This window comes from Alosa alosa, chromosome 1, assembly GCF_017589495.1.
Source record: "Alosa alosa isolate M-15738 ecotype Scorff River chromosome 1, AALO_Geno_1.1, whole genome shotgun sequence".
Classification (NCBI taxonomy): Eukaryota; Metazoa; Chordata; class Actinopteri; order Clupeiformes; family Clupeidae; genus Alosa; species Alosa alosa.
In genome coordinates, this window is record NC_063189.1 from 24499642 (window position 1) to 24513244 (window position 13603).

At 44.1% G+C, this 13603-nt stretch overlaps 1 protein-coding gene across 2 annotated transcripts; it reads right to left on the reverse strand.

Moving 5' to 3' along the window:
• Positions 1–1472: 1472 nt before the first annotated feature.
• Positions 1473–3276, reverse strand: LOC125291973 (transcription factor HES-1-B-like). 2 transcript variants are annotated; one of them, XM_048239055.1, is made up of 4 exons: positions 2987–3276; positions 2738–2833; positions 2453–2540; positions 1473–2174 (listed from the first exon to the last, which is right to left on the reverse strand). In XM_048239055.1, exons 1-4 carry the CDS (start codon positions 3047–3049, stop codon positions 1669–1671), a joined length of 753 nt encoding a protein of 250 aa, XP_048095012.1. In that variant the 5' UTR covers positions 3050–3276; the 3' UTR covers positions 1473–1668. The 2 variants fall into 2 exon arrangements, with proteins under 2 accessions (XP_048095012.1, XP_048095003.1); XM_048239046.1 differs by having other exon boundaries at positions 2942–3276.
• Between the last annotated feature and the right edge of the window lie 10327 nt (positions 3277–13603).

The window sequence follows — 13603 nt, forward strand, 5'->3', positions numbered from 1 at the left end:
ATGAAGCTTAAAAAAACACACATTAGCCTGTCATTTAATTTATTGGCTGGATTGGCCTCATTGAGAAATGATTCCCTTATTAAAACCCCCATTCTAATATCAATGTTTATCAATGTTTATGTACTGTATAGAACAATGTGAAGCTATTTGTGTTTTCTCTGAAATGCTGTTATGTTTTGTATTATAGGATAAAATGCGAGCATTCTTGAATATTAGATGATTTGTAGGATGTGAGAATCGCCCGTATTTAAAAATGAGACATGCTGTGCCATTTCCTGTTAGAGCTGCAAGAGGTATCTGTTGTTCCATTATGTATTGAAAAAATCCCTCACATACTCAGACTGAGAGGACTAGGTCTGTGGTGCTGCTCTTAAAATGTCAGAATGGGCAGAACAGTACTGTTTCTTTGCTTTTACAATGACATGGCTCCCCACATCAAGGTCCCTCCATCTTTATCAAAGAGGAATTGAGAACCACAATCAACTTTTTATCTCCATCACGTTGCTCTGCAGCTATTTGTGCATAAGCAGTGATGTGATGAGCAGTCTGCATGGGCTGAAACTGAGCTCTGAAAAATAGAAACATGAATACAGAATGAGCAAGACTCACTGCTCACAGCACCCCAGCCCCCCCGCCCCAACCTAGGCCCCTTGAGTCTGTTGACACCTCTCAGCAAGCAGGCAGGCAGGCAAGCGTGTGTCAGGGGGATGCTCCGCCATATCCAAGCCAGTCGCCGGGAGGTTGTCCTCCCTCCCTCTCTCATCACCTCTCAGATTTCTCACTGCAGCTCGCCACAGCTCATTTCAGGTAGAGGAAACTGAAATTCCCTGCCTACAGCAACACTGACTGATCACACTAAGCTTAGGAGAAGATAGCCAGTCCAATATGATTATGATTTGTGTAATTATTGTATAGTTGTCCAGTTGACTAATCATGTTCTGCATGATCGGAATAGAATATGGAAGTTGAATGAATATTCAAGTCGGCATACATATGTACAGGACAGTTTGATATGATTTTATGTGGAGGTGGTTCAGGTGGTTAATGTGTTAGAGCAGTAGTAGGCTACTCTGGGATTGTCTGCCCCGTAACCTGAGATGGGCAGTGTGATTTCTGACATGCTACTAGGTCCACTTAACACCGCAGAAGTAGGGCTACTGAACTTTACTGCACAACAAATTAAGGCACAGTCTTCAGATATGAAATATGAATTAACAAATCTTCAAACCATTTACTTAATCTAATAATAATATAATCCAGCTAAAGTGGTTTGTGATATTATAAAGCAACTTTTCAAACACCGGCATGGCACACACACAGTCATAAACACCATGACACACATACACACACACACCATGCATTGCAGTTGTTGGCCAAGCATGATAAAACCTGATGTGTTGACTCATATATTCTTCTTCATATAAAAATTTATTCAAATGCAGAAAAAGAGCATTTAATGAACATATGTCTGACCTTAAAAGAATAATACATCTAATATAAACTGACATATCAACTAAAAATATATACATGTAAGTGAATCTATCATATAAATCTCAAAATACAGAATACAAGTTCATAGAAAATATCATGCCAAGGAAAACATTGGCTACAAAAATGTACAAGACACTGTAATCTTTAGAGTCCAACACTAGACCAGCAGAGTCGCCCCTACCAGGGTCTCCACATGGAGTCTACCGGGGCTAGCTGCGCAACCGGAGAGGCAGGCAGCGTGACGCCGCCGGCAGTGCTCAGTCCGTTCAGCGGAATAACAGGTCCACTAGGAACGAACGCCGAGCTGGGAATTAAAAAGGCGAATTTCCCATCCGTTGCAGATACAACCTGAAATCCGCCGTATATCTTAGCTGCCTCTGGCGAGATGCTCACCGGCGTGCCATTTTTGCAAACCGCACCACTTAACTGAGGGGAAGCGCATGCGACTTGTACTACTGGTTGTCCGAAAGCTGCATGGGGTGTGCAGGAAGAAACGGGGTGCTGTGCCGGGCAGTTCAATACGTTGATGTGCGCGATGCAACTCGCCAAGTGGCTGAGGAGTCTTGTCCTTATCTCGGTGTTTACCCCTTCGCACGTGGAGAGAAAACGCGTGACTTCATTCATGCACTCACTGAAACCGGCCCGGTACTTGCCGATTACAGATGGGTCCGTGTTCAAGGCACCTGTAAGCAACATCAATACGATACGTTTAAATAAAAGCTTGGATTTAACCTCTTCTTTTTATTTTCGAACAAGGAATTTAAACCTTTGAATTAGGTTAAATTACAAACTCTAAAATAAACTGATTTAAAATAGACAAATGGACCTATACGAAGAACTAAGGAATGATATAGTCTAAATAAAATATTGTCTGCAGGGACTGGAGGACACTTTTCCAGATGTCCTAATCTACGCAAAGAGTAGGCTTGGTCAGGTATATTTTGAACTCTGTTATACTCACCGGTTATCTGAAGTTGTTGAAGATTTTTCAGGTGCTTCACTGTCATTTCCAAAATATCCGCTTTTTCAAGTTTCGAGTGTCTTGAGGTCTAAACAAATATTCAAATATAACAAGCTTTAGCTTTACAAATAAAGCATTGATAACTATGTTACATATTCCATGTTTTATTAATTACCTAATTTCTTAATTAACTTTAGAATTTATGATTAAGCATGATTGCGTCATGGGATTACAATATTGGTTATTTGGCTTTAAAACTTATTGCTAACAATTTAAAACACTTACATCTTTTTTAAGTGCGTTCAAAATAAGGGTCTTCAACTGACACAGGCTTTCGTTGATGCGCGCTCGTCTTCTTTTCTCCATAATTGGTTTAGATGACTAGAAAAATGACAAAAAGGACATTAACAAACTGACATCTGGCAAGTTGTGCATCATGCTATTTTCAACCTGATGCATCTTTCATCTAGGTCATTCACTGTAGCCTACCTTTCTGTGTTCCGTGGCTGTCTTGGGTTTATCAGGTGTCCTTACCAAATTTGCCGGGGTGGCAGCAACTGGAGATCCCGATGATTTCTCCATGTTATCCGCTGGCATGTTTCTATATCAAAATAAGTTTCCCCCGAATGTCGTCTTCCGATATGTCACAGGAGCCCACATATAATCCGAATGTATTGACCAGAATCCGTTGTCTGATTCTTTATTTGGAGTTTGTCTGTATTCAGTAAATTACAGTTAATTAATTGGTTTAAACGGATCCAGTCAACAGAGGCAGGGGCTTTATAGTGTTCTTCTCTCCACAGTGCCTTGGGCGAATCTGACATCTAGCTGTTCGCTCAGCAGCTCTTATTTATGTCTCCCAAACTGCACGCGAACAGCTCGTGTGAAATTTCCCAAAGTTTATTTCCCACAGTAACTTTCCTCCAATCACTGGAAGAGACACACGATGTAGAGCAGGCGGCGCGTGCACAGTATCATACCATTGGCTATAGGCGTGGGGGTGGCGTTGCGCGCGAGCTTTGCGGCAGTGTTGGGACACCAAGGGCAAGTCTTCCCTCTAACCACGGATGGAGTGTCACCAGTAACTATACCATGTTGAAGAAGTATACAGTAAATGTTACCAATATGTGAATGAATAGTGATTTGAAATAGGTTTTGTGCTATAAGTATTCTTTTGGTTAATGGTCTGATTTGTGGTCTCTTCAGAACATAATGACATAAATATAGGTGGAATTAAAGAATGTTGAGTTTGACTAAAATGTACCCAAAAGTGTACCCTAAAGTGAATTGCACCGCCCCCACCACCCCCATTAGGGGTATTAAATCTGTCTCAAAATACCACCTGATAGTGAGAGTCTGTTCATCCTGCATTTTCACACAAACTCAGGAGTTTAACCCTACACCCCAGTAGCGCAATCTTCAAGTATCACCTTTCACCTCAGAGACCAGGCTAAGCCCTTTTAGTTCTGGTTTGTTGGCAACCTTGAACACCCTGGTTCCATTCAGTGCTCATGTTCAGCAATGTCGGGAATCTCAGTTTACCATGGAGGGCCAGTTGTGCACTGTGCCAGACTTTTCACACCCTGGTTTGTAGAGGCCCACCTGCAAGAGTATCAGCATTCAGAGATGACTCAGGAAACATATGGAACACAATACTATGTCACAAGAAAAAAAAGATTTGTGTTCATAGAGTACATTTAGAACACCAACTTGAACCATCTGCAGTAGTGCAAGTGCAGCTTGGCAAGTGCTCCCCATGTCTTATTAGTGCAGATATATTTGGTTTGAATATAAGCTTTGCCTCATTTTGTTGTCAAGCTTGGGCCCCTTGAAACAGTACTGGCTTTGTTCCACTGGTGGGAAGAAATGGGCAGGTTCCACAAGCCTATGGTGGCTTTTGTTAGCATACACATGTCAATGGCAGGATCCATTTTTGTCAATTGTGTTCTCCTGCACATTTGTACATGTCATTCCGGCTATCAAATTGCATTCAGATTATATTTTGTATGTAATTAATATGCTGCACATGCAATAACAGATTGCGATTTCTCCTCTGTATTAAGAGATCCAGTGAAGTGCAGCTGCAAATAAGCATCTCAGAATAAATTGCAAATTTGGCTGTTAACTTATGTGTCCTGTTATGGGAGATAGATATAAAACATGAGATGCAAGGAGTTGGAGAAAGGAGAGCCAACATCCCTCCGTCTACATTCAGATAAGTCAGGAACGAATAGTACAGGCTGATATAAGTACTCTTCCTTGTGTATTTTCCTATACAAAGGTTACTCCAGTGGGTCTAAGAGTCATGAAGAACTCTCCCTCTAAGAGGAACAAGAACAGAAACAGTACCATGATCACATACACACACACACACACAAATTATCTTCACAAATCATTTAAAGTGAGTTTGTTGTGGAGTACCAGGTCTCACTTGGATAATATGCTGCTCAAAGGGCAACAAGAGGGCAGCGGGAGGGCAGCCACTGATGTGACGGAGAGTGAGTAGAGCTCCCGCTGTCTCTCATCTTCACTCTCCCTTCCTCCCTCCTTCATTCTTTCTCCTCCCTCTCTCATTCTCTCTATCGTTATCTCTCTCTCCCCCTCCTCCCCCTCACTCCCTCCATCTCACCCCACACTCTCTCCAGGACCTCCTCCGTTGCACACGGTTTGGCCCGGTCGTCTGGCCTGTCGACCACAGCTTGTGGAATGTGTGTGTGTGGGCCATGTGTCAATTCTGCAGACTGTGGGAAAGAGCTGCTCTCTGCTGAACTGCAGCCGTCCCCTGCTCCCAGGCACGCAGGCACACACACGTAGACACACGCTCACACACACATCCACACACGCACGCTCTCTCTCTCTCTCTCTCTCACACACACACACACACACACACACAAACCCACACACGCACACATACACACACACACACACACACACACACACACACACACAAACACACACACGCATACATGGATGTGTCAGTGAAAGCACACTTGCAAGCACAAGCTCTCTTATATCAGGAAACAGATATAAGCCTACAGATTTACAGATAAATTCATGAGAAAGCATATTATTCAAAGGCAAATATACAAACAGATAAGACACATAGACACACACAAACAATATCATCCTAAAGCACCCTCGGTTTGGTAAAATGAATATGAAATGAATATAACTGAACTGAATTATAACTTCCCAAGAGTTTCCTATAGTCTGAATGAGTCTATATGTGTGTTCACACAAGTCTTTGTCATAAGACTTTATACCATATCTATTTGATCTAAAAAGGTTTGTACAGGTGCACAGGCACTTGTGCAATAATTAAATACAGTATGTTACTGGAGGTTTACTGAACGTGCATGAATGCAGAGACATAGGATACACAAACCCACATAGGAGTCTCTCTCTCTCTCTCTCCCTCTCCCTCCCTCTCTCTCAGTGTCTGTGTGTGTGTGTGTGTGTGTGTGTGTAAGAGGGAGTTTGTGCTTTCCCTGATAAAGGCAGCAGAGTGGACGGGTGAGGAGAGGGTGAGCATAAGGAGAGGCGCCGCATGGATCTTATCAGGCCGCTGTGAATGAGCCGTGTGCTGCCTCTGTGCTCTAGCCTTGCGGGGCTTTATGGCACACTCCAGATCCCTATCAGTGTGGGAAACACAAGGGGCCCGCCCGCGGGAACACCGACCCAGGCCCACAGCCAGGAGAGGGGCCCGAGCCACACACACCAAGGAGCGCAGAAAGTAAATTGGAATATGGATTTACTTTATTAAAGGTGCTCTAAGCGGTCACATGTTTTTTTTAGGCTAGAAATTTTTTTTGTCACATACAGCAAACATCTCCTCACTATCCGCTAGCTGCCTGTCCCCTGAACACAGTGTAAAAAAAACGTAGCAACAAAACAAACTGGTGCAACCTGCACCATAAAACATATCAAACAGTGTTCCAGCCAATAACCGACGAGATGTGCATTTAGGAGAGTTTCAATTGCACGGGAGGGAGGGGGAGGGAGTAGCAAGCTAGCTCTCTGTTTTGTTTAAACATCACTTAAAGCATCTTTAAGATTAGTTAAGATCACATGCTTTCATTTTTTGGGACTGCAGGTTGAGATTTCAATGATGTGGTGTCAGGGAAAATGTAGTAAGCCTTTACTGAATCACTGCCTATAAATGTGTTTGTCTTGTCAGATGTATGACACTAAATGCTAAAAGGCTGTTTAAAACTGTTTATCAGGTTAAAGGATTCTTACTTAGACATTTTCAACCATGTTTGTCCCCAATCTTGGCTATTCATGTATAGCTGATGAGTAATAATCCATGCCCTCGTATTCTGTTAATGAGTGCCCCATAAAACCTGTAGCTGCAGATAAGACTGTTGTGTTGCCAGCATCTCTCAGGAGAGTGCTTTACACTGTAGTTAGTGTCAAAGCAGCCTTTTGTAAACAGTGAATTGCAATTAGGTGATTTACCCACTTTCCCCACTGGCCTCTCTAAACAAGTGTCCCCGAGTATGTACACAAACACCACACACACACACACACACACACACACACACACACACACACACACACACACACACACACACACACACACACACACACACACACACACACACGATCCAGCATCCTTGAGTTACCCTCCCTGGGAACAGAGTAAATCTTTTTTTCCCACTGACCAGCCTCTCCACTGGGACACTCGTCAATACGAGGAGATGTTTGACTCGTCTCCAAGCAATCACATTCTGTGGACCTTCAGCCCAGCTGTCTGAGGACCTTCAAGGTTTTTGCTCCTGAAGGGTGTGTGTGTGTGTGTGTGTGTGTGTGTGTGTGTGTGTGTTCTCTCTGAGAACAAGGGCTGTGCTCGGAACAACTAAATGACCTCCACACAGGGCTACTGAGCCGCTTTTGTTTTGACAAATGAGTGCTTGTACAAGGTGTGTGTTTGTGTACATGCTGATGTAGATGCAAATGTGTGTGTGTGTGTGTGTGTGTGTGTGTGTGTGTGTGTGTGTGTGTGTGTGTGTGTGTCTGCGTGCATGTGTGTCTGTGTGTACAGACATGTTGTCAGAGTGATAGATAATCATCCATATTCATATAACTCATCTGAAATGCCTACAACGAAAAAAAGACTTTCACAAAATCTTTCCACACAAAGACGAGTTTGATGAGACAGTCATATTGTACATGAGGGAGATCACATTCACCACCCTACCATATGTCAACATGGGTGGCCAACTGTACAAAGAACCCACTGTCATTCAAATGGTTTGGGACATGAATTAGCATCTGCAGTTAAGAGAGAGTAGCTCTGGCTCTGTGGGGCTAAATGCCTAATCTGACTGAGGAGACTGGATGCTGGTCGCTCAGATCAAAACATTAGAGAAGTGATGGGATTTTATTCAAGACGTCTTTTCATATGCACACGTTCTATCTAGTGCCTCCAGTAGTTTGCATTTTTATCACAAGGATTTGCATGGCAATGCAAAAATATCTTTATTCTGAGTCTAAACTGAGTTTTTGCATGGAATTGGTTGGTTAAGCTAAATGATACGTTTCACAGATTAAAGTCCTAAATCTGCTTTATTAGATTCTAAAAGTGAATGGGCCTTCACAAACTGTTCCCATTAGTGGTATTTTGTGTACAAATTGTTCTAGAAATTACTGTTTTACAAATGTTAATGATGATTCGAGAAATAATACCAGACTAAGCCTCAATTGAGAAATTGGTCTCGACCCTATGTATCAGTTTATTATCAACTCCCAAGGGGTAAATTTAGTGAAATTGAATTTAGTTGGTACAGTACATTACACTCTTTTTTAAAATGTTCAGAAGTACAACAAACACGTCTTTCTTTTTTAATTCAATTTACTTAATTCATCCTTTGCTTAACTGTGGTAATCTTGGTCAAGACAATGGTCTTGTCCTATCAGGAAAAGTTGTGACGATTCCATAGGTGTGTGTTATGGAGTTCATGCAGGTCTGCCCACTCCCTCAGGCCAGTGGTACATTACTGTACATGCACTCTACTACACGCTCCTCATCCATGCTCCCAAACCAGAGGAAAACAACCTCACTGTTGACACATTGGAAGCCAAACTGTCAGCAGGCAATTAACATACACACAATGGGCAGACAACCCCCTCCACACTACCCAACGCCAACGCCACACACACACACACACACACACACACACACACACACACACACACACACACACACACACACACACACACACAATTTAGGGTCCAGTAATGTACATTAGTAAGGTCATCGCCCTCCCTGTGAACATCCTCATCTGCCCATACTGGAGCTCATTAGAGCACTGTTGCCTGCTCCCTCCCCTGCTGTTGTTTAGATCTTTACTGGGAGGGCCTGCCTTTGTGGCCCCTGGACTGCTCCCAGACAAGGCCCCTTATCTGGACTCTGTGCCATTGTTGTCATTTAGGGTTTATGGCACTTTATGTAGTTGTTTTGTTTTTCTTCCCTGTTTTTTGTGTTGCTTAGGTTGTCATGGAGAAGGTTGTGTGTTCCTCAGATTTGTTTGGCCAGTGGCCCTTACATTTTGTTTCTTGGGGGTTTTACGTACAGGAATATGATAGATTTGGCACTGATGTGGCAGGGTACCGCCAGGTTTGCAAATGTTGGGATTGTAAGGTTGTGCCAAAATAAAGCTTTGTTTGTCAAGTACAGTTTTGTGAAATGATTACATCTTGGACAATCTCTGTGAATTGTCAATGATGGTATCCACAAAAAAAACATATTTTTTAATTCATATACAAGGAATGACTACAGAATTAAAAAAGAAATGGAACAGGCTCAAGTACTCATTGGCAATAACTGGAACTGTCCATGGTCCCTCAAAAAGTCATGGTAAAATCCACCTCACGTGTGCAGTTGGCACTGAAATATGTGATTATGTTACATATTCTCTCAAAGCACAATGTTGTTATCCAATATCAACATATTTCCGGATGTTTCCGTGCCGAGTAGGAGAGCCATGCAGAGTGAGTCAAGCCTGTGATGATGACAGAGGGGGAATGGCGCCTCTGATCAGTGAATAATGGCCCAGAGCAAATCAATTGGCCACTGTGGACCATAGATAAGATGCTGAGGTTTTGTCACTAAGGAAGCCATAAACTGCAGCCTATCCATCTCACTCCCCTTCTGTGTGTGTGTGTGTGTGTGTGTGTGTGTGTGTGTGTGTGTGTATGTGTATACTGCCTGCCTTTCACTATGAGGTCAGCAGATGTTGCCCACTGAAGGCGTTGTGCTGCCACGCCGGGATGACACTGCACAGCTTCCCTATATGCCTGAGAGTCACTCAGTGCTCTGTAGGATTCCACAGTTGCAGTGGAGGACAAGCTGTGCACTTGGCTCTCAAATTCTGGTGTGAAACAAATAAGAAAACACTGCTTCAGATCACGTCTGAGCTTCACAGTACACATGAATATTTATTTTTCCATCACTATCATTTGTCTTTCCATATTCCAAATTCTTCAAATAATCTGAGTCGTGTGGAATGTGTCCTCTCCATTCTCATTTCTAGCTTGCATTGCACAACCAAAACAGATGCTTAGATGCTAATTCAAACAGCAGTGGGCTAGTGCATCTGGCCGAAGCCTAAACTAAAAACACAAAACTCCACAGTGAAATATGACCTGTAAAATGCAACGCTTTGTCAGTGAGCCACATAACAAAAAGTCACTCGGGCGAAGCTCCCTCCTTTCTCTGTCAGCATGGAGAATCTGACACCCTATATCATCTTGAAAACTGTGTCCAATTGCATTGTGCCCAGCAGCAGGTAGCTGCCCTGGCCACGGGCGAGCTGGCAGGCCGGACACAGAGATTGGCCCGTCCTGTTGTGGACAGCTCAGGGGTCAGAGTGCGCCGTGGAGTGGACACAGGCCATGCTCCCTCCGGCCAGGGCCAGAGGGAGCTTTGGAGTTGATTTATAGGCTCCTCCACAGGGTCAGCACAGTCCCACTGGCCAGCACGCACGCGGGACCGCAGCTGGCCTCATCGTTTTCACTCCACTGGGTTCCCTGCACATTGTGTGCCCTTCATACCTACAAAGGCCACGTATGAGGACCTTGGAGGCTTTGAAGAGATTGTGTTTTTTTTAGCTCCATTCTTTGTGAAAAGAAGAAGCCCATTAGGACTTCATGGCTTCGGGAATCAAAGAACAATCAATTGCAGTGAACATCAAATTGCATAGACAGTATAGTACACAAAGTAGGAGACAGCATATTAACTATTTAATGATCAGTTCAGTGTATGTATGGTCAGAATGCTGCACATGCATCACACCAGTTATAAGACTCAACACTGTGACTGTGACCTGAGCAGTGAATGATACTTGCGTCTATTTTAAATTGTGAAGGGCAAACTGGCTGTGGATCCTTTTCATTATGAGGTGTATGAGTGTGTTTGTGCTCCTAGTCTGCCCCTCATGGACAACAGAGACCCGAGTTGCCCGTTGTGAGGGCACTGTCAGTGGGGTGTGGAAGGGGAATGTGACCAGAGGTTACCGAAGCTTTTCATCCAGCCCCACTGGACTGTCGTGCTCCAACTCCCTGCTGGTGTAAATTTGTTGCCTTGTGGCTTTCTTTTTGGGGGCGAGTGTCAACACGGGCCCCTGATGAGAGATTTGTAGACGCGATAACTCGATTAGACCCCAGGAGGGGGAGTGAGCGGCAGCCCAGCGTCACAGTCACACTGGGAGAATCCGGTCCTGCTCCTTAACCTCTCGGCAGGAGACACACGGCTCCACCTGCTGAGAGAGTTGCCCTATTTGGCACCATACAAATCGCCTTACTGCATAGAGATGTCAATATGGCTAACTTGCATCCAAAGAGATGAAGCGTGTACATTACAGATTATGTTTATGGTTCTGTCAGAGTTTTCTGCCAAAGTTCCATACCCCACAAGAAAATGATACACTTTATTGTATGCACTGGAGATGTTACAAACCTTGGATTTACCTCTTTAATGTGACCAGGGAATCCAAGAGGAGGGAATGTGAATCCATACACAGTATGATTTGCCAATGTAGTGTGAGGGCTAATCTTTCATCTCAATCCCTGACAACACAGTACAACACAACACAACACAACACAACACAACACAACAACAAAACAAAAAAATACATTACATTACATTATACTATTATATTTCCCCTTGGGGATCAATAAAGTATCTATCTATCTATCTATCTATCTATCTATCTATCTATCTATCTATTTATCTACTATATTACATTGAAATATTCAATTGTTAAGTCTGACGTCACATATTGTTTCGGGGCCCAATAGCTCTTTCATCCAAAAGAGTTTACTAGCGCCATAACCATAAGTAGTATAATGACTGAATAGTCGAAAAAAAAAAAAAATTCTTAAACAAGCTGCTATGGGCCCAGTTGGACCCGAAATTATTGCATTATAATTGCACATTATTGCATCACAACTTAGCAACCAGATAACAACCAAATCTAAGCACAGCATATCACAATGCAACACAAAAGCAGTCACAATGCAGTCAATAAAGTGCTGATGGGAAGCATCAGTTATATAGCGGCTGGACTTGTGGCGATGCCGACCCAGCTCTCTGTTACTCTGGCGTACTTCAGAAGAATGGCTTTTCCCCCTCCTCTCATCCCTGAAAGAAAGGCCTGAAAGATGCCTGCCTTTCCCCCGAGGAGCAGATTATCTCCCATCACCAAGTCCCTCATCTCTGGCTCCTCCAGCCTCCTCTCCTCAGCGTGCGCGAGTTTAATCCGTCATGTCCTGCCGAGAAGAGACGCTAATCTTCGACCCCTCACAAGACTCACTGTTAGCTAATCCTGTCCGTCGGGCGGACATCAGAATGGCCCCGCGGTGAGGTGCATTATGGGCCTCAACAGCAGCCACAGCAGCAGCACCAACAGCCTCGTCTGAGCCCACAGGCATTTACATGTGCAAACAGTATCAGAACAGCCCCGAAGGGCTTGTCTCACATGTCTTCTCTCGAAAGCTGAATGAAGCTTGTGTTTGTCATTTCACTTAACATGTCTCTCCCACCAAAGATAATGACGGGCAGGAAGGGTCTGTATGAGAGACCCTTAAGGGTGTCTGCCAATCTGTATTACAAACAGGCTAATAGCTGTTTGACCCCCGGTTAAGGTAGGCCTACTGGCATGCAGGGATATTCAATGCTGTTGGAAAGCAACTGGTAAGTAGAGGAGGAGAGGTAAATAAGAGGAGTCACCGAAGACTTTTTTCACCTGTTATTTTGAACTTACATTCCAAAATGATGGCTTTTAAGTGGGTCCTTGGATGGTGAATGATTTATCCAGTGAGATAGACACCGGCTAAAACTGGAAGAGGAAATAAACACATAATAAATATGAAAGGATTATGAAGGAAAGGCTACCATATGGTGGACTGTATATAGCAGAATTGCCTATGATACCAACAGGTGCCAAGGTACCCAGTTTAGTCAGTCAAAATACACAAATAACACACACACAGACTCACACTAAGTACACCAGATCAAAGGGGCAGGTGGAGAGTGTTGGGATGGAGGAATGGAGTAGTATTTGTGAGAAGGAGGAGGAGGAAGAGAGAAGAGCTACAGGCAGATGGGACTGGAGAAATCCTCCTTGCAGCCTTCACCAAGGGCTATAACTGTTTCCTTTTTGACCCCCTCTCTCCCCCTCACTCCCTCTTCTTCTAGTTGCTCTCCATATACGGAGCCCCCCAATCCACCACTGTCCACACGTCAGAAGCCTTGGGTCTTTTGTGCGCTCCAGGGGCCTCAGACAAGCAGGACCAGTGTGTGGAGCACGTGGGACAAGGCCGGAAACAAACAAGGCACAGGGAGCCAGCAGAATGGAATCATCCGGCTGATGTCACTGAATACATTTACCTACCTCGGAGAGCATTCAGCCCTGCCTTTGTTTTATGTTGGGTGGGTGGGGGGGGGGGATAAAGGGATCTCTCCACACGGGGAGGGACAGGAGGGGGAGCAAAGGCTTTAGCTGGGAAAATAGACCTTGTCTCCACAGCTACCATCTCAGCAGAAAATATGGTGCCTTTTACTGGGAATGAGGATGAAGAGGCACAATCAGCAGGGGATGAATGAGAGTGTGCCCCACCCCCCCACCCCCTCCCACCCCGAAGGAGAGA